The sequence below is a fragment of the Pituophis catenifer genome, unplaced genomic scaffold (assembly GCF_029215685.1).
Source record: "Pituophis catenifer annectens isolate HBS135680 unplaced genomic scaffold, rPitCat1.0.hap2 SCAF_13, whole genome shotgun sequence".
In the NCBI taxonomy this organism is placed as follows: Eukaryota; Metazoa; Chordata; class Lepidosauria; order Squamata; family Colubridae; genus Pituophis; species Pituophis catenifer.
In genome coordinates, this window is record NW_027256893.1 from 2,054,348 (window position 1) to 2,075,787 (window position 21,440).

Genomic DNA, 21,440 nt, shown 5'->3' on the forward strand with positions numbered 1-21,440 from the left:
AAATCTAAAAAAATATTTTAAAATTTTGTTTTACTGACCTTTCATTGATAACTTGCATACCATTTTCGTTGCCCACCAGCCTTAATACAATTTAGATTCTTGCCATTCTTTCAATAGTTGAATGTTGATACAGCCAAGCACCAGCTGCATAAGCAGCCAGAAGATTCAGCCATGATTGACATGCCATAAATACCTAAGATTAGATAGATGGGGCCATCCCCTGGGATTCAAGGCTTTCAGAGACATTGATGTAAGGATGGCAGGTAAAGAAACGGAGTTCACATTCTGTCGTTCTGAAATAAGATTGCTCTTTCCTTATTTAATCCACCCAACAAGCCTGTTAAAAACCAAATCTTTTAACAAAAATACTGAGAATGGAGGTTAATAAAGTCCTCAGCTCTCTGCAGATTAAACTCCACATGTGCATTCATGAAGTGCAGCTTCTTCAGTCACATCAGGTAACCATGTGTAGGCCAGATTCTGCCCTCATCCCCAAGGACTGCGATGAAAGTAGGCTACCCTTTCTGTAAATGCAGTAAAAACTAGATCCTGGGTCTTGAAGACAACATGATGAACTTGGCTTTTATACAGATCACTGAGGAAAAAGAATACTTCCTTGTTTAAAGCTGTTTCTTGCAAGAATCCCAAATCTACTTTCAGGTCTATGTTGTGGATTCCTTTGGAGTTGATCAAGATGCTCAACAATGAAGGTTATAGCATTTTAGTTCCATTGCAATTTTCATTTATTGATTGATTGCTCCTTCTGCTATTAAGGTAAGCATCTCAATCCAACTAACAACACTTTGAAACCGTATGTATGTATGTATGTATGTATGTATGTATGTATGTATGTATGTATAAATAATAAAGTATTTTTCTATCGAAGCACCTGGTCTACCCCAATGCTCCAATCCAGGAGCCCTCAAGCAGTCACATTCACGACAAACCATTTTATATCAAGTTTATATTTGCTGATAAAGAAATAAAAGGGAGTTGATTTAAACGCTCTCATGGCAAATAAAGATTTTTTTCCAACAATCAGTGACAAATTTTTTTATTTAAAAAACCCCTCCCTTTTCAATGCCAACAAAGAATATTTTTCAAAAGCCCTGCAGTATGTTTGTGGATGTTTAAGATCAAAGTTAGTACAGTATTATGAAATCACTTTACAAATCCTCAGGTCAGCACACAGGTGGTCTGTGCAAACAGATGTAGTTTACAGCTAATGTATTTACTTGGTCCATTAGATGGCTGGTAGAGTAGCAGTTAAGTTTTACATAACATCCTATATAAATAATCTGAAACTCTAACACTACACCAACATCCATTTTTCACACAGCAGGCACTACCAGCTGAGGGAGTAAATTGTTTTACAGTAATTTACATAGTGTCCAATGACTACTTGAAACACAGCTCACCTTCATTTTCAAATTTAGCTCTGGAGGTGTGACAAATTGCAAGAACTAGGCTAAGAAATGTTTTTTTAAGCCAGAATTGAAATGTTCTGAAAATTTACCAATTGATAACTTTTCACTATGGTTTCTTTGTTTTCCTTTATCAATTCAGCTTTCAAACATTATAGAGCTTAATTTTTGTGACTGTGCTTGAGTGGATAAGATAATCCAGTATATTTCAAATAGCATACTGGGGAAGATCTAAATGTGACAGAATGACAATGGCAGAGATTCTGCAAATCGGGCTGATACAGCTATTCACACCTCCCTTCCATTGGCCTTTTGGCACACCCTCTGGCATGGCAGCCCTCAGTCCAGAGCTATCACATCATCCTGTTTGTCATCTGGCAGTTCGGATCGCACTCTTTTTGCACCAGTGTATTCTTTGTCATCAAGCTTCCTCTTGCGGTTCTTAGTTTCTGTGTCATCGGCATTGTTTGATGGACCTTCTTCAGTCTCAACAATCAGAACATCATCATCATCATCATCATCATGAGCTGGAAAAGAAAGGAGCACCATACAGCAAACTGGCTTTTACAGTTCTTTAAAATGCACATTTACCGGAAAAATCTGCATTTTTATTTCTATCAGTATTTTCTGCTGTCCGAGAACAATCTTTTATGACTATGTCACAACCTGACATTTGCAGTGAAGGATGTGAATGGCTAAACCACTTTAATTCCTAAAATGTCTGGTCAAGGAGAGAGGAAGACATATGGTTGTGGGGACAAGACCAACCTAGTAGGAAAGAAATTGGTGTAATCCTTATTCAGAGGATTAAGTAAAATCTGTGTTTTACAGAATATTAAAAAATGTACAAAACAATTAGTTCTCTGCAAATAGCTTACATTTCAACATGCAACATGACTGCCAAAACTTCCAAAATGACCAAAATACATCAGCAATATTGTTTTTTCTTACCTGTAGATGTTGAGGGCTGTGCTCCGTCATCACTTCCATTGGTGATATTTTTGGTGGATGGTTCCGATTTGGGACCAATGATCTCATCGCCAACCACCTCAAATTCCAAATCTTTTGCAAGGTCTTCGCTGCTCAAAAAGATACAGACAACAATAAGCTTCTATATGGGCATGGCTGCATGGTTAATGAGAAGTGTTTCTGAACCTCCTCTAGGTTCCTGCAATTGGCCAAGAAAAGCCACAGATTTGATCTCTGTACCAGCAAGATCTCTGTCATTCTTTTCGCAGGAATTCTGATTTCAACAATATCTCATAAAGTTGGATTTGACCTTCCTCACCTGTGTAGCACATTGATCAGTAGGGTATAATCCTGCAGAAAGTCATCTGCTTGCAGCCGAGTGCCGTTTCGAATCCCAAATTCTGACAATGTCTTGTGGTTATTTGCTGTAAGCAAGAAAGGAAATCAGAAAAAGGAGACATGCAATGTTTTATGAAAGCAATCTACAAAATTGTTATAATAATCAAACACTTAAGGCTGGTAAAACATTGAATTATAGTCAGTTCTTTGCCTGACTGAAAAAAAAAGAGACATGCATGTACCATATTTGAGAAAGGAGTATGGACAAAAGGTGTAAAGGTTTTATGGAAGCACCGAAGTCAGTGTTTTCAGAATTATTTCTTCCTTGACAGCCCAAAGAGTTGCTTTAACAGTGACTAAAAATACATTCTTACTCAACCCCATGTCTAACTGCAAGCATGCCATCTTCCAGCCCAATATGCATTCCTCTTTATAGTTCAGCTCAGGAGAGCTCTTTCCCTTAGACTTCTTTCTCTTCCACTTCCATATTTGTCCAGGTGAGTCAGTGTCCAATCCTCATTTATCTCTTTCCATTTCCCCAATCATAAGTACCCTTTTCCTTGCATCTCACACTTCTAGCAAGTACACAAGGAAAATAAATTTGATGCTCAAAGAAACCACTGAAAAAAAGGAACATCCATGTTTTCATTTGTGTTCATGAATTTTTCCTGCTTTAAAAGTGGCTGAAGAAGGGCAATCTTTCCCCCCACCATTGTTCTCTTTTGCTTCTTGGAAAGGAGAATAAGGGATGATGATCCAGCTAAGCAGCAGATTTTTCCTTGAGTTAGTTCAGTTGCAAAGATGGTGAATTGAGAAGAGAATGTTTGTTAAATTAATTATAACCAGAATACAGTGTAATGTGCGTCTCAGAAAAAAAACAAGGGATTTTTTGTGGTGGGATTGGAGTTTGGACTGAATAATACTGATGAAATGTAATATATAGAAAATTGAGAAGTGTTTTTTCCTTTAGTGTTTTTTTTTTTTATATTCACCATCCAGTTTTAGCTTTAATTTCATACCTTCAGTTTCTCCTTCTTCTGAAGAGATGAGAATAGTTCCCTTTCCATCTTCTATTTGGACGTCAGGCGCTACCATATTAAATTTCTCTTTAACTATCTGTAGATAAAAATATACTTTCAGATGCTAAGATTCTTTCTCCCTTTCTCTCTAAATTAAAAACAAGAATGTTAAAAATCAGTCTTGGGGCACAGATTCTGGGGAGGAGCATTCTATCAATACTGTTCAAGTAGGAATTGAATGGGAAAAGCGCAGCTGACTTACCTTGTCTTGCAGTGTTAGAACAGTGACTTTGTGGACATTAAGTTTCACTGTCACTTCTGGTTTACTCGCACAAACATAGCAGTTAGGATTGGGTGGGTCCAGAGCACATGGAACAAGCAACTTCTTTTTGGGGTTAGGTTGTTTATTCAGGAAAATCTTAAGAGGAGAAGAGAAAACAAATCATGTATTCAGGAAGGCCAAGAAAGAAAGAAAAGTACTTAGCTGCACCACACTTACCGCTCTGCACTGCTCAATTTTTCCTGAGAGGATTTTTAGACCCTCCAGCACTATCAGACCAGCTATGATGGCGTTGGTGGTAGCTATAGCAGGGATAATGTTTCCTGCCATTGCTGAAAAGGAAACAAAAATAGGATGCTTTTCCTGTACGTGGAAACAGCACAGCAAATATTTTAAAAAGCTCAGGGAAACCAGAACTTACATTTAATATCAAATTTGCTCTTCATGTTCATACTAAAGATATGCATCCTGAGGTTTGCAGCAGAAGCGACAAAATCCATTGCGGAAGGCTCATCCTGTAATCAAGATTCTATCTTCAGTTAACAAGAAAGTATCTATAGCTCCATCATGAAATATAAACTATATGGGTCATTTTTTCCAGTTTCATATATTTTCAAAACCTTTCTCACACATATTTATCCAGTAAAGAACATTTTGATCCATTTATCAGCCTTCAAGTCAGCCTTGGACTCTCCGTCATTCGTTTCATCTTAAATAGCGTTTTCTGGCTCTGTTCAACAGTATACAATGCTACTTCTAAGGAAGCAGGCTGGTTTACTCCTCTGCATTCAACAGACTCTCAAACATTTGCTGAACTAACCTTATCCCATGCAAGCTCAGCTCCATCACCTTTTTCTGCCAGTTGAACTCTCAGGGTCTCTATGCTCTTAGCGAACAAATGGGCATTGCTCTTTACATCTAAAACCTGCTGGTCCTTGAGGCCCAAAGGAGACTCATTCTGTTGATTAGATGTGCTGTTGTCTTCAGATGGAAAAGGAGAAAAGAAAAACTGATCAAATTATTCTATAAAACATTCACATCAAACGTATTATTTGTACATTAAGACAACGAGGCTTCCATTCACTCTACTATTACAAACACAAATGCATGTCTGAAGCAAATAAACAGCAGCAGTTTCCAGAGTTTCCAAGATGTGTTCTGTTGGAAATGAGCTGCCACTTTCAACAGAGATTAAGTTTAGTGGATAGGCACAATATTCACCTAAACAGTATCTCAAAATATTGGGCTTGTCTTTGATTCTTGGAAGCAGTCTGGACTTTGGTTACTGCTTCCCCTACACAAGGCAGGGGTGAAATGCTCCCGGTTCGGACCGGATCACCCGATCCGGTAGCAATGGTGGCGGGTGGTTCGGAGAACTGGTAGCAAAAATCCCTGCCCACCCCATGCCCAGCTGAGCCGCGCGATCATCAGAGGTTTTTTAAAAAAACTTTAAAAAGCATTTTTTCTACCAATTCAGCCAAAAAAATGCTTTTAAAAGTTTTTAAAAAAAGCCTCTGATGATCACGCGGCTCAGCTGGGATTGTCAGAGGCTTTTAAAAGCATTTTTTCTACAACCTCTTTGGCCGAAGAGGTTGTAGAAAAAATCCTTTTAAAAGTATAAAAAAAAAAGTTGGCCATGCCCACCCAGTCACATTACCCTTCCCCCCCCACCAAGCCATGCCCCCAGAACTGGCAGTAACAAATTTTCCATCTCACCACTGATACAAGGGATCTCCTTCTGCCTTGACTACTTTGGTCTAGTTTGGTTAGTGGTTAAGGCGTCAAGCTAGAAAGTGAATTCAAGTCCCACCTTGGCCATGAAAGCCAGTTGGGTAACTTTGGGCCCCTCATTCTCTCTAGTCCAACTCACCTCATAGGATTGTTGTTGTTGTGGGGAAAATAGGCAGAGAAAGGTGTATTGGGTTGAATTATTTGTAAAAATAATAAAGGTGGTATACAAATAAATAAATGTTTAAATTCCTGATGAGAAGAAGTGGTGGCAGCTCAGGTTGGAGCATCTGAATTGGGGACAGAAGCCTGGAAAGCACAGGGATCTTGGGGCAGGGGTGCTGGGTGGCACTGGTGGAAGGTTGAGCTGAAACAATAGCTATTCTTTGGCCACAGCCTGGTTCCTGCCGTGATCCACACTCCTTTGCTGACAGAGAAAAATGGGCCCTCAAACAGTTGAAGGACAACAGTTCCAATGCTGAGAAGGCAACCAAAAGTGATCTTTAGAACGGCCTGGTTTGAAACCCCTCTGCTCTGAAAAGTTCGTTAACTTGAGGCAGGATATCTAAAAACACAAACATCCTCAACATTTTCACACCAGCACTTGTGAAATGCAATAAACTCGAGGAAGTCCTTCAATCAATGGCTTTTGATAACTTTGGGGGAAGATTATTGAGAAGGTGGTCAGTCTGATGAGAACCCTGGAGGAAATGAATCATCTAGATCTGTTCCAGTCCAGTTTCAGGTTGGGATTTAGTGTTTAGTCAGCTTGGGTCACACTTCAATTATAGATGACCTGGGGTGAAATCAGGATGCAGGTGGTGTATTTACCCTTGTGCTTTTTGATTTCTCAGTGGCTTCTGAAACCATCAATCGTGCCTTTGAGGAAGTGTGCAAGCTTAGTGAAGCATGCAAACCAGAGTTTGCATGAATGAGAGTGCATCTTTCTACTTCTGCCCTGGCCACTTTCTACAGAGGCACCGTTGGGAGCATTTTAACAAACTGCATCACTGTTTGGTTTGATGTTAGCAAAGCCTCAGATACAAAGTCTATACGGAGAGTGCTAAGGACAGCTGAGATTATAGGAAGCTCATTTCCCATTATTGAGGATGCTGCTTATAAGTGCTACGTGCTTAGAGCTCAAAGCATTGTTAGAAACCCCACACGCCCACTTCATGGTCTGTTTCTGTTGCTCCCCTCTGGAAGGTGGCTTTGAAGTATTTATAGCAGGACTGCTAGATTCTGTAACAGCTTTGTCCCTAATGCCATCTATATTGTAAATTTGCAGGATTCTTTTTTCCCACCATGTGTATGTATACATTTAAACTAGACGGTGATGTTTTTCTGTGTCATGTGCGCGCGCGTATATGTATGATGGTTATCTTTTGAGAGCTGAATGCAATGAAATTTCGTTTTAATATATGTTTATTAGAATCTATTCTATTCTATTCTATTCTATTCTATTCTATTCTATTCTATTCTATTCTATTCTATTCTATTCTTTTCATTTTATTTCTATTTCTATTTCTATTCTTCTGAGCCAGTTCCAGTCAACACTGGTTGAGGGGATGACTCCCTAGGCCCCCACTTTGCCCATGGCAAATTAAACAGTGCTGTTGATGACCTGTCTCAAGATCTGGAGGCTGTAGGAGTTTGGGTGGGGAACAGAAAGGCTTCAGCTCAACCTCGACAAGACCAAGTTACTTTGTTTTGGGGCCTGTCAGTTATAGGCCTAGGACATTTTGGTCTGGATGGGGTGGCACTACTGCAAATAGACCCAGTGTCCAATCTGAGGGTCCTTTTGACCTTATGACTCCGGCTTGAGGAGAGTGTGTTGCTAGGAAGGCTTTTGTGCAACTGCATAAGCAGTTCTTTCTGTCCTTCAAGGCTGTTCCCTATGCCCTCTACAAGAGGGTATTCACTTTGATCACTGGCCAACAATAGCAGCTTGCAATCAGAGCATTTAACATTCTTAAATATTACTCCCATGTCTATCTATGCTCCCATGTTATTATGTAATATACTGAAAGAGATGTAGATACTGCAGGTCTACCCTGAGTCATTCATGCCATGGTCACCTCCCAAATGGACTACTTTAATGCATTCCAGATGGGGCTGCTCTTGAAGAGCACCCAGAAGCTGCATTTGGCGCAAAATGCAATGGCTTAGGCAGTTATGTATAACCCTAGAACCGTACATGTCATCCCTCTGCTTCACAATCTGCCTCGGTTGCTTGTCTTCTTCCAAATTCAATTCAAAGTGCTGGTTTTGACCTGTAAAGCCCTACGTAACATGAAGCCAGATTATTTGAGGGACTGCCACTTCCTGGTTATGTCTACTGTACCATCAAGTCCAGCAGAAGGCCACTATGGTGGATTGTGCCTGCCAAGGAGCTTCATCTGGCAGAACCCAAGAGAAGAGCCTTTTCCGTTGTGGCATCTTTCCTGTGGAACATCATTCCTGAGGCGAGATTGGCTCCAACCTGACCTTATGGAAGCTCTTAAAATCTGGTTTTGTCATTCAGCTAAGGATTCAATCAAAATATGGAGCCTGCAAGATGTTTTAGAATGCACAAAACTTAATTGCTTGTAAGTTATGGAAGGTACTTTCCCATATTTTATTTTTATTTATAGTTTTTAACCCGTTTAGTTGTATTTTGATGGTTTTGTTTTTGTGAAATTGTGTGTGCTAGCCAGTCACGTATATGAGATGGGCGGCTGTGGACGTTAAATAAACAAATAAAAATGATTGTATTTTCTTTTTTGATGTTTTTTATTTGTTACCACTCAAAGTTCTTTGAGAGCTGGATGGCATAAAAATTTAAAGAGCAACTTGTCAAATTTAAATTGGCATGATCATATCCTTCAAACAAATATTTTGGGATCAGCACTAAATAAATGATGTAAATAGACATATCAGTTCTGCTGGAGGCCAGTATTGAAATACTGTTTGGCTGATTCAGTTATTTTCAACTCTTAATCTAAAAATGCTTACCTTGATTTTGTATTTCATTCCAGTCCAGAGGAATAGGAGGCTTCCTTTTTCTCCAGAGTTTATCCATTGTTAAAAGATACCTGATATCATCTTTGAAAAGCTAGAAAACCAGATTTGGAAAGGAAGCTTAATATTAAGTGATGCTCTTGTTTGCTAGAAATATTAACAGCTCTCTGGTTAGAGCTGATTGGGAATATTAGCAACAGAGCTGTTTCAAAGATACGCTGAATCTTGACATTTGCTGATAATAGTAAATTTCTGGAATATCTGAAATTGCTGAGTGCAATTTTGTGTAAATTTGATAAAGAGAGCAAAATTAGTAAACATGCTGTATTCTATTTGCGAACACTAAAGTTAACATAAACTGAAGTAGCCCATAAAAAAAATATAATAAAGGTCATGTCAATCCCCAGCTTATCTCACTGCACTCCTCAGGTATAGAGTACGGCCCCCAGACCCAAAATGGTCCCACCTGATACAAACATTTGTCCACATAATCCCTCCTTGCTATTTTAGCAGCTTTCCCTTCTCAAATGTACAGTCTGTCGCTATGAAAAACAGCCCTCTCTCTAAAACAACATGGAGAGTGTGAATGCAGCTGGGAGCCTTTGGAGTTTTAGCATTCCTATACCAGCACAGGAGGAAGAGGACGGTGAGGGAGCAAGGCACATACAGCTTCATGTGTGTGTGCCCACTACTTGTGCAAATGGAGCTGCGAGTGCATGCCTGCCACTTGTGCAGCCTGACTCCAAACAGGACATGGCCCTGGGGTTGGGGACCCCTGTTCTACAGTATGGAAACAGCCTCCTGTCTCTTAAATGTCCCTGATTTAAGAGCTTAAATGCAGCTGATCAAAACTGGCAATGCCCCACAGCAACCACGCTGGGCTATATAGATTCACCAGGTATAGAGGACAGGGGATATATTGTACTCGTCTTCACCTTTCAAAAGAATACATCACTAACACTGAAGTGTTTTACAATTTTAAATTTTTAAAAATGTAGAACTTTTTAAAATTAAAAACTGATGACTACCGTGGTACCATGTTTCATTTAATTTCATCACTACCTCCTAGTATACAAATAGGCCCCATGGAAATAAGTCCACAGTTCTGTTTTTCTTCAGCTTGTACAAACATAAACACAGAGCCTGCCCTACCTTAGTGAAAAGCTTTACTGAGTCATAGCCTGTGGATTTAGCCCATTCCTTCGTTGAAACCCGCTTGATGTCCCCATCCTCATTTGAGGCTCTTGCTCTAGCCTCCGCTTCTGCTGGCTCCCCTGTCAACAATGGAACATTTTACATTCATCATTAAGATATTTTGCCCAAGATCTTTTACTGGGCAAAGAGCAGATACTTCTTTGGAAGACAGCCCACAGTGATTGCGGACATCATTCAGATAAGTTTGGCTGGACATATGAGATATTCTCAAGACAGGTTACATTCTGCATTTCCTGCATCAGATGAGGAGAGCACATCTTTCTCCTTCTGTCCTGGCCACTTTCTACAGAGGCATGATTGAGAGCATTTTAACAAAGTGTACCAGTGTTTAGTTTGGTGGCTGCAGTGCCTTGAATGGAAAGTCCATACAGAGAGTGGTAAGGACAGTGGAGAAGATTATAGGAAGCTTGCTTCTGTCATTCAGGATACTGCTTATAAGTGCTATGTGCTTAGAGCTCAAAGCATTGTTAGAAATACCACACACCCACTTCACGGTCTGCTTTTGTTGCTCCCCTTTGGGAGGAGATTTTGAAGTATTTCTAGCATGATTACCAGATTCTGTAACAGCTTTGCTTCCTATGCCATCGATCTGGTAAACTTGCAAGATTCATTTTTCTCGCCATGTACATGTATACATCTGAACTAGACTGTGTTGTTTCTCTGTGTCATATAATAATAATATATGTGGGTATATGCATACTTTTGCAATTTATTTATCTTGCCATGTTTATGTAGTGTATATTGGAGGTGATGACCCTTTGAGATCTGTAAGTAACTAAATTTCCTTTTAATGTATGCCAATTAGTGTACATTCAAAGTGACAAAAAAGTTATTCTAAATCTAAGTCTTCTTAATCCAAACCTTTTAAGAAAAGGGCTAAGACTTGGATGGTCCAGATAGCGACGGTTTTGTGGCAAGGAGAATGGAACAGCCTTGGTTGGCCCTCTGGGAGAAAAGCCCTGTGAGCAGTGAAAGGTTCTGGGCCTCCAACAGGCAGAGTAAAGGGCTCAAGAACGAAGAAGAATTTCACACTTACAAGAAGCTTCAGGATCAGCTCTATCAGGAGACACCTCTTGATCAGCGTCTTCTTCTCCAAACAGTTGGCTGTGGGTTCAAACACACAAGATACACAATTTCACAGTGAACAAAGGATGTGAATATGCACACGCACATATCACACACACACACATACACGCACCACAAATACAGCATTTGGAAGAGCAATTATCCTTTTGGTTTATAGGAATGTCTGCTGACTTTAGTCCAATTTAAAAACTATGTCACATAGGTTTATTTTAAGAATTAGAGAGAGAGAGAGAAACCCCATAGTAAGAGTTAGAGATGCTGTGTGTCCAATTCCAAGACTGACTTGGACATTCAAATATTATTTAAATGACTTGCATTCAAATGTTATTCAACAGTCTTTGACTTGAAGTTGGATTTGCTTAATGACTGTGATTCACTTAACCTGCTTAACTGCAGTAAAAGCACTGATAAAATCAGGTCTGCTTACCTGATGACTCGCATAACAATTGTCTGCATAGTGACTGAAATTTCAGTTCCAATTGTGGTCATAAATCAAGGATTACCAGTAGTAAATCTTCCTCTTTTACAAAGCAGTCTACTCTCTCCTCCAAGCTCTCTCCTCAAATATATTTATTGTTAAGGAAAATTCTCTGGCATTCAGTTGGAATTTGCTTTCCTCCAATTTAATCCATTATTTCATGCAGTGACAAAGACAGGATTTGGTCTTCTATATGTCATCCTTAGAGGAGTTTCACAAGTGTCCCCATATCCTTCTCAGAGTTGTCTTCTCAAGGCCAAATCTACCACTTTCCTTGATCTTTCTTAAAGATCATCCTTTGAACCAATTCCAAATTATCTGATTTAATAAAGAACAGTCTGCAACTACTGGAATTTGTCCAAAAGGGCCCTGCTGGTTATAGTGTTCTTGGTATTCATCACTCAATGCAACTGTTAGAGAAAGAATCTCTGAAGGATTATTACAAAAACGTCAGAGAAGTTTCCACAGAAAACAGGCACGCTTGGCAGCTGCAACTGAACAGGACAGGATAATGTGTCTTCCTTGTGTTTACATTTACAGCATGTTAACTGTAATGATCTGTTACGTCCAGGTTTCTTCGATAAAATGGGATCATCCACACAATAGTCCTAGCCGATAAATCTATATAAATCAGGTAAGGAACCCCAGCTCAAGGAGTTACGAGCAGAGAATAGCAGAACTCTTCTGAACTTTGCAACAAGAGAATGGCATTTTTCCCTTCAAGAAAGGCAGCTTACTTGAATAAATACTTTGCCCACACAATGCAGTGGATAGGTTCAGAAGGAGTGTTCCGAATGGTGCAGCCTGGAAATGTTTTCTGGGTTGGTTTAGGATGACATTCATAACACTCTGTCACTCCCTATTGAAGAAAAAAAAATCAAAAAAAACAATTACTGCAGAGTGAGTATTGATAATTTTGAGGATTATAATGCTGCAGCACCACAGTCCAAAAAGACAATAATGTCTTACCTTTTTGATAACGGTGACTTGCCCAAGATAGCCTGCGGTTCCACTTTCTATAAGAGGGATATCAGCAGCCAAACACATCCTGTTCACATGGTTACGGGCAGCTGTGTAAAGAGATGACCATTACTGACTTCCAAGAACCAAAAGAGTTAGGTCCAATACTGCCATATTTCTCCCGAAAGTAGAGTGATGTCAGTCCTACAAGATAGACCTGACTAAAATAGCTGCCTTCCACTATTGGAGGGGCTTCACAGAGAAGAGGAGGTCAGCCTATTCTCCAAAGCACCTGAGGGCAGAACAAGAAGTACCGTGTGGAACACCATCAAAAGAAGAGATCCAATTTAGAATTAAGGACAAATTTCCTGACAGTGAGGACAATTAACCAATGAAATGGCTTGCGTCCAGAAGTTGTAAGTGCTCCATCACTGGAGGTTTTCCAAGAAGACTGAAGAACCATTTGTCTGGAATGGTATAGGGTCTCCTGCTCAAACAGGGGGTTGGATTTGAAGACCTCCAAGGTCCCTTCCAACTTCATTATTCTAATTTTTTTTTATTTTTATTTTTATTTTTTTTAATTTGATTTATATGCCGCCCTTCTCCGGAGACTCAGGGCGGCTTACAGTGCGTTAAGCAATAGCCTTCATTCTTTTGTATATTTTATACAAAGTCAGCTTATTGCCCCCACAAACTGGGTCCTCATTTAACCTACCTTAGAAAGGATGGAAGGCTGAGTCAACCTTGAGCCTTGGAGAGATTCGAACCAGCAGTAAATTGCAGGCAGCTGTGTTAATAACAGGGTGCTTTAAACCACTGTAGTACCAAGGCTCTTATAGAAACCTATGCCATTGTTGAGGGTTGGTGCCTATGGAAGGGGTGGCATAATGGACTACAGTAATGTAGCAGTTTCTAGAAAGGAGGGAGCACATTCCAAGAAAGGGGGCCCGAGAAGAAGCAACACAATACAGAGCTGGATAGAAGACAAGAGGAAGAGGACCCGGATTGTGGGGGCAATAAACTGACTTTGTATAAAAAAGAACACTGCTGGGGGGGGGGGGGGCGGGCGAAAGCCCTACTAAGCAGGTATATACAAAAGTACGAAGGCTATTGCTTAACGCATTGTAAGTCGCCCTGAGTCTCTGGAGAAAGGGTGGCATATAAATCAAACCAATCAATCAATCAATCAATCAATCAATCAATCAATCAATCAGAGATTTAGAATAGCCACTTCCTAGAATATCTCCCAGGATCCCTTAGAGGAGTGATGGCAAACGTTTTAGGCACCAGGTGCCCAAACCGGAACGTGCATGTACACCGGAAACCCAAAGACCAGCTGGCCGGTGCACATGCGCTCGCCAAAACCACAAGAGCGGCTGGTGACACCACACATGCCCACATGCTCACGGCCTTAGAGCAAGATTAATATACATTTAGTCTGATAAGATTTGGTCTATTTGATGGAAGCAAATAATAAACTGAACTTTGACTGATTATTCTATGTCATTTTTTGGGCAGAGCTTGACAACCTTATAGATTGGAACTGTTTTTTTTGTAACCGATCTAACACGTCTGAATGTGCTTCTCTTCTCCCTCCCTTTATCTTTGTGTGATAAAGCAGTAGGCCTTATATACTGCTTCACAGTGCTTTACAGCCCTCTCTAAGGGGTTTACAGAGTCACCCTATTGCCCCCAACAATCTGAGTCCTCATTGACCCTGGTGAGATGCGAACTGCTGAACTGCAAGCAGCCGGCAGTCAGCAGAAGCAGCCTGCAGTACTGCATTCTAACCACTGCGCCACCACCACAGCTCTTTAGGGAGGGGCTAATTTTTCTCAAATTAGTTTCTGACTACTGCATGAGCAGCAGTTCTTCTGTCCTTCAAGGCCATTCCCTAGGCCCTCTACAAGAAGATATTGTTCACTTTGATCACTGGGCAACAATTAAATTAGCAGCTTGCAAATTAATTCTTAAATATTACTCTGTCTATCTATGCATCCCATCTTATTATGAAATACATTGAAAGAGATGTAAAGAATATTTGAGATTACAAATGTGTTTGTGTGTGGGACCCATTTAAAAATGTAAGATGCAAAGAGATATCTCACCTCTGTTATCTAAGGCATTCATTACTAGGGTGAACTGTCGAAAAAATTCCACATTATAATCAGGGCTGCAAAAAAAGAGCACATATCTGTTTTAATTAAGTGTGTCAAATGAAACCTATCTGAAAACAATATTTTCCAAACATCAAATTGCTAGACTTGTAGTTCCACTGGTTACCCAGTCCATTACACAATGTAATTCAAAAATACTTTCTTTCAGTTAACATATCAAAACAGTTTGAAGAAAAATAAAATGTTTTATTTCAGGATGGAAAGCTAATTGATAGAAGATTGCTGCTCTCTCCACAACCTGTTTCTTTAAGCAAAAAGCTAGTTAGGATCCAAAAAAGCATTCTCTTTATTGAAAAAAAATTGACTGTTATATCTAGGCAGATATCTAGTGAAATCTATCTTTGTTTGGAATATGTACAGCTGACGATGAGGTTTCAGTCGCTATCAGGTATTCTATGTTACCAAATCAGAATTAAGTAGAAAAATATATAATTCAAATGGTCTGATATATTACAATGCTTCAAGTTATGGAAGAAACCCAGTTATGGGTATGACAAACAGAAATTATTTCCAAAAAACAGACATTTAAAAAAAAGCACTAAAAATCTTAAGAACAAGAATCAGGCATACTTCATAATGCTGTCATGATAAGCAATAATATTAGCTTGTTGGTGAAATTGTAGCACACTTTCCTTGGCAACCTGCAAGAGATCAAGAAAGCAAATTGATATTCAACCAATTAAATCTAAATTTTGTACAGTAAGTCGAAATGACCTTATGGATTTTTAATAATTCTACAAGACAAATAGGCAGTCACAAACCAAATTGAGATGAAAAGCAAAAGGTTGGTGTGTACACACCCTCTTGTTATTTAGTGATGGGAGGCAGTCCTTTCCAGTGACTTGGTCAGTAAGCAAAATAGTTGCTACATGAACAGGTGTGAGAGGGAGAGGGAAAGAGACACTGCAAAGATCACTGGCAGAATGACGACTTTATCATCCAAAAGGTAGAGGAAGTAACTAGTCGGTCAGCTATATTGGACTACATTCTTACTAACAGATATGAAATAATAGAGGCACCCACGCTTTGTTGCGAAGGTTGTTGAGAGTGTGGTTGCACGGCAACTGCCTCAGTACCTGGATGAATCGAATTATCTAGATCCGTTCCAGTCGGGCTTCAGGCCCGGGTATAGCACAGAGACGGCATTGGTCGCATTGGTTGATGATCTCTGGAGGGCTCGGGACAGGGGTTGCTCCTCTGTCCTGGTCCTATTAGACCTCTCAGCGGCTTTTGATACTATCGACCATGATATCATGCTGCACCGGTTAGAGGGGTTGGGGGTGGGAGGCACTGTTTTACAGTGGTTCTCCTCCTTTCTCTCTGACCGATTGCAGTCTGTGTTGACAGGGGGGCAGAGGTCGACCCCGAGGCCCCTTATATGTGGGGTGCCGCAAGGATCGGTCCTCTCTCCCCTTCTGTTCAACATTTATGTGAAGCCGCTGGGTGAGATCATCCGTGGTTTTGGGGTGAAGTACCATCAGTACGCTGATGACACCCAGCTGTACATCTCCACCCCAGACCACCCCAATGATGCCCTCGAGGTGATGTCCCGGTGCCTGGAGGCCGTACGGATCTGGATGGGGAGGAACAGACTCAGGCTCAACCCATCCAAGACCGAGTGGCTGTGGTTTCCGTCGTCCCAATATAGTCAGTTGGCGCCATCTCTGACTATTGGGGGCGAGTCGTTGGCCCCCACAGATGGGGTTCGCAACTTGGGCGTCCTCCTGGACTCGCGGCTATCTTTAGAAGAACATATGGCGGCCGTAGCCAGGAGGACTTTTTATCAGGTTCGCCTGATTTGCCAGTTGCGTCCCTTTCTGGATCGGGACTCGTTACGCACGGTCACTCATGCCCTTGTCACCTCACGCCTGGATTATTGTAATGCTCTCTACATGGGGCTTCCCTTGAGGACCACCCGGAGACTCCAACTGGTCCAGAATGCGGCCGCGCGGGTGGTGACGGGAGCAATATGGCGCTCTCATGTGAACCCCCTACTGCGCGAGCTTCACTGGCTCCCGGTGGTCTTCCGGGTGCGCTTCAAGGTTTTGGTTACTACCTTTAGAGCGCTCCATGGCTCAGGACCAGGGTACTTACGAGACCGCCTCCTGCCACCAATAGCCTCTCACCGACCAGTTCGCTCCCATAGAGAGGGGCTCCTCGGGGTGCCGTTGGCCAAACAATGCCGACTGGCGGCCCCCAGGGGGAAAGCCTTCTCTGTGGGGGCACCTGCCATCTGGAACGAGCTCCCCCCGGAGATACGGAGGATCCAAGACTTACGCATCTTCCGCCGCGCCCTAAAAACGTTTTTATTCCAACAGGCTGGTCTGGCCTAACTCTCTTTTTAAATTAGCTTTTAAATTGGCTTTTAAATTGGGTATTAAAATCTCTTTTAGATAAATTGGATGTTTTTAATCTCTGAGCCTAAATTATTTAATCTGTTTTTTAATAGTTTTTAACTTTTGTATGTCTTTGTATTTTATTTTTGGATGTTCACCGCCCTGAGTCCTTCGGGAGTAGGGCGGTATACAAATATGAAAATAAATAAATAAATAAATAAAAATAAATAAAAAGAGTTGCGCATGCACCCTCACCTGCCACTTGCGTAGCCCAGTTCCAAACGGGCCGTATCACAATACCGGACCACGGTTTAGGGTTTGGCACCCTTGTTCTAAGTCCTAAACAACTTATGATTTTACTTAGTGCTCAGATCTGGATGGCTTTGGAGGCGTAATTTTTTTGCCTGCTTTTTAAACATATTTTTATTATTTCTTGTTTACTTGCTTTTAATACGCTAGACACCCAAAGCCGCAATATGTGAGTTAGAAAGCCACAAAACTGAATAAAATGAACGAATATTTAAGGAACTGTTGTCCAATGAAAAATGGAGAGGAACAAATGAAAATGATTTCTTGAGAGGGAGGGAGGCTATAAATGGTCAATAATTTGAATTAGCTGAAAAATATAAGAAACTACATATACTTAGGATTCCTCTTACCTGAGCTTTTGATCTCCCAACATGCTTCTTTTGAAACAAGAACTGCCTGTTGAGATTACTGACATCAATGGTATCCAGATCAATCTAGAAATATAGTAATTGTAGTTACCAGATTTATTCAGATGAATTAGCAAAAGCCTATTTCATGCATATCAGAGATCAAGCTCTGTGGTCATTGAATGAGGAAGGACCCAGAGAGATAGACCACCCCTTTGCTTTCACTTCAGACTTCTCCAAAAATGCAGCTAGATACTATTTCATGTTAAAAGCTGAACACCAATCTGGATTTGGGTCATTGTGGGATACACATTATTAAATTAAGAAACAGTGTTTCTCAATCAATTCTCAATATTTTCAACTGCCTACTTCAATTAGCAGTCCAAGGTCAGAAAAGAATATATCTCACACAATATTGTCTGTTATGTACACAACAATCTCATACAACCATGAGTGTCAAATGGGTCTCTTCTTTGTATGCTCAAGGCTTCATGTAGGTACTTTGATAATCCCATAATCATTGGAATGCAAACAGAATGAACTAGGTTCAGGTTTAGAATAACTGAAATCAGTGAGACTTGAGTTAATTAGAATAGGAATTCTTTATTGGCCAAGTGTGATTGGACACACAAGGAATTTGTCTGTGGCGCATATGCACTCAGTGTACATCAGTGGATTTGCTCCCAGCATAATTAAATCTTTATCCAACCTACTGCATATTAAACCTATATAGATCTATTTTCTAGCTTTTACTTTGCAATAATCAACAAGTAATAACTTATTTTCCTTTGCATTATAAAATAAGTTCTATTGCCTGTTCTATTATTATGTCCTGGTGAACTCAAATTATAGAATGAGATTAATCAATAAAACATAGTTAAAATAAGCTTTATTAGTAGAAAAAAAATGTTACCTGTACCCATCCCATACAGGTGCAAAAGTATATTTATCTAAGCTAGAAATATAGGATATAGCAGTTTAATTTATGGATGTCTGAAAATATTACTTGAAATCCTCCACAGTTTTTGTATTCTTTCTTTATATTAAAATTTGAAATTTTAAGTATTTTATATTTCCTGCATACCCTAAGCCCTTCTGGGAAAACATTAATTCACAATTCTTTTACAATTAGGTAAATTGTGTACCCAGTACACAAACATTGAAACAGACTGGTCCCAATAAAAAACAAAACACTTGACCCTTCAACTTGGCAGGGAATATATTTTAAAAAGTTGCATTCGCAGCAAAAATAACCCAGTTATGAATTGACAATCTTGCAGCAACCACAGCCAAACTGTAAGTATGCGTCCCTTTCTGGACCGGGACTTCCTACGCAGAGTCACTCACACCCTCGTCACCTCCCGTCTGGACTATTGTAACGCTCTCTACATGGGGCTCCCCTTGAAGAGCACCCGGAGGCTCCAACTGGTCCAGAATGTGGCCGCGCGGGTAATTACGGGAGCGACTCGACGCTCCCATGTAACACTGCTCCTGCGTGAGCTGCACTGACTCCCGATGGTCTTCCGGGTGCGATTCAAGGTGTTGGTTACCACCTTTAAAGCACTCCATGGCTTGGGACCTGGGTATTTACGAGACCACCTTCTGCCACCAATAGCCTCCCATTGACCGGTACACCCACAGAGAGGGGCTCCTCCGGATGCCCTTCATGCCTTTCATTGCGCCCTAAAAACATTATTATTCCAACAAGCAGGGCTGGCCTAAATAATAACAACATTTTACTATTTTAAATGGGTTGTTTTATTAGAGTTTTTTGGCCAATTTATTTGTTTTAAATTGTTTTAAATTGTTATATTGTCATGGTTTTATTTTTGGCTGTACACCGCCTTGAGTCCTTCAGGAGAAGGGCAGTATAGAAATTCAATAAAATAAATAAAATAAATAAATAAGTATAAAGCCCCATTAAATGCATTCACACAACAATTAAGTTTCAGTAGTTTTAACCCGAGGGGAGGTCTCTTTTTGGGTTAATGTTAATTCAATGGACTAATCTAGGAAAACGGGTTTAATTTATAACAAAGTTAGCTATCTTGCACAAACTTTCATAGGATCTCGTAAGTACCCAATCAATAAACAGAATAAGGCTTCAGATACCAACAGAAAGACTGAACTCAAAATACAAATCACTCCCCGACAGAAAATCCACCGTGAAAGAAGCCGCTCTTTTTCTTGGTTGTTTCCAGGCTCTAGAGCAGTGTTTCTCCACCTTGGAAGCTTGAAGATGGGTGGACTTCAACTCCCAGAATCCCCCAGCCAGCAGAAGTCCACCCATCTTCAAGCTTCCAAGGTGGAGAAACACTGCTCTCGAGGTAGCCTGCTCTCTTACAGGGAGGCTCCACCGTCAGCAGCCACCACGTCCGAACAAGACCTGCTCGGGAGATGCGAGATGGGCTCCACATCCCTCAGGGCAGCTGCGGACAACCGCTCCCTCTCTCGCATCTCGCCCGGGCCAACAAAGGAGAGAGCGCAGGCGGCCGAGGGGTCGCGAGGCCCTCCGGCGTCCGGGCCCTGCGAGGGAGGCCGGTTCCCCCCACCCGGACGCCGCCCGCAGCTCCCCACCCTCCAGCGTCCCAGAGAGAGAGAGAGAGAGAGAGAGAGAGATGCTCCCTCCGCGCGCGGCCATCAGGCCCCGCCCCTCCCGCGGGGGGGGGTTGGAACCCGAGGGGCCAGAAGGCGCCAAGCAGCGCGAGCGCTTCCCCCCCCCCCCGTCCCGCCCGCGCGCCTCCCAGGCCTCACCACGTCGATGTGGGCGAATCCGGTGAGCACCAGGTCCTTGAGGAGCTCGCAGCCGATGCCGCCGGCGCCCACCACCAGCACCCGCGCGGAAGCCACGGCCTGGGCCAGCTCCCCCTGCAGGGCCAGGGCCGCCGCCATCCCAGCACTGAGGAAGCGAGCGGGAAAAAGGGACGGCGAGGGACTCCAACCAGGCGCCGCGCATGCGCCGTTCCTCAGGCCGCCTCCGGCGACCGTCACCATAGAGCGGGAAGCGCTCTCCCAGAGCGGCCGACGCCTCGGCTGCCCCTAGCGGCCGGCAAGGAGCGGCGCGGACTCCCTTCGCCCTTCGCCGCCTCTCTGGACCGGCTGCCCGCAAAGCGGCGAAGGGCGCCCCGCGCTGTTTTAGGCCCACCGGCCGGAAGGCTCGGCAGCAGGCCCGGCCGGCCTCTTCTCGGCTTCCAGGCGGCGTTTGGAAGCCGCGGAGAAGGCGCAGCGGCCGGTGCCCGGCCAGGTCGCCTCCCCGAAGGCGCTTCCCGCAACCGCATCGCGGGGCTTTCCCCAGCCGCCGCAGCCGCCCTCGGCCAAGGAGCCCCCGAGGCTGGAGGGGCTGGGAAGGCCCCGTTAGGCGGGGGGGGGCAGCTCCGAAGGCGGCCGGTGGGGCAGGGGGAGGGGGCAGAGCAGCCTGAAGGGTGGGAGTTCCAGGCAGCCCCGCTGGAGAGGCCGGGGGAGCCCCGCGGCAGAGCTGGAACCCGGAGCCCTTCGAAGGATGCTGGCGAAGGGAGCGCCGTTTCTGGCGGCTTCTCCTCCGGCGATAGGATGGAAGCTCCGGTCGACGGCCCCGACAGTCCCTGCCTCGCCCGGGATCTGAGTTAACGGGGACTCTGCGTCGCTCTGCGGAACCCCTGATGCCCACCGTAGAGCTTTGTGTCCAGGAGTTTAGCAGCCACAGGCATCATCTCCCTCGCCTGCCTTCTGCCCGCACCTCAGCCAAGCTCTTCCTGTTTCTGTGGGGGGGGGGATTTATTTATTTATTTATTTAT

At 42.5% G+C, this 21,440-nt stretch overlaps 1 protein-coding gene across 1 annotated transcript; it reads right to left on the reverse strand.

The window, feature by feature from the left end:
• Positions 1-1,038: 1,038 nt before the first annotated feature.
• Positions 1,039-20,661, reverse strand: UBA2 (ubiquitin like modifier activating enzyme 2). Its single transcript, XM_070953193.1, has 17 exons — positions 20,422-20,661; positions 17,671-17,754; positions 15,246-15,316; positions 14,607-14,671; positions 12,508-12,608; positions 12,276-12,397; positions 11,011-11,078; positions 9,912-10,033; positions 8,754-8,853; positions 4,852-5,012; positions 4,453-4,546; positions 4,251-4,363; positions 4,014-4,169; positions 3,752-3,848; positions 2,713-2,818; positions 2,376-2,503; positions 1,039-1,951 (listed from the first exon to the last, which is right to left on the reverse strand). Exons 1-17 carry the CDS (start codon positions 20,659-20,661, stop codon positions 1,764-1,766), a joined length of 2,016 nt encoding a protein of 671 aa, XP_070809294.1. The 3' UTR covers positions 1,039-1,763.
• Positions 20,662-21,440: the final 779 nt, after the last annotated feature.

What these genes read in the sequence shown, in the direction of transcription:
- UBA2 (XM_070953193.1), bottom strand. Translation starts at nt 20,661, where the DNA reads ATGGTGACGGTCGCCGGAGGCGGCCTGAGGAACGGCGCATGCGCGGCG. An exon ending in TTCTAACACTGCAAGACAAG is followed by an intron (nt 3,849 to 4,013) that starts GTAAGTCAGCTG and finishes TTTTATCTACAG; the next exon opens with ATAGTTAAAGAGAAATTTAA. An exon ending in CTGATCAATGTGCTACACAG is followed by an intron (nt 2,504 to 2,712) that starts GTGAGGAAGGTC and finishes CTTTTTGAGCAG; the next exon opens with CGAAGACCTTGCAAAAGATT.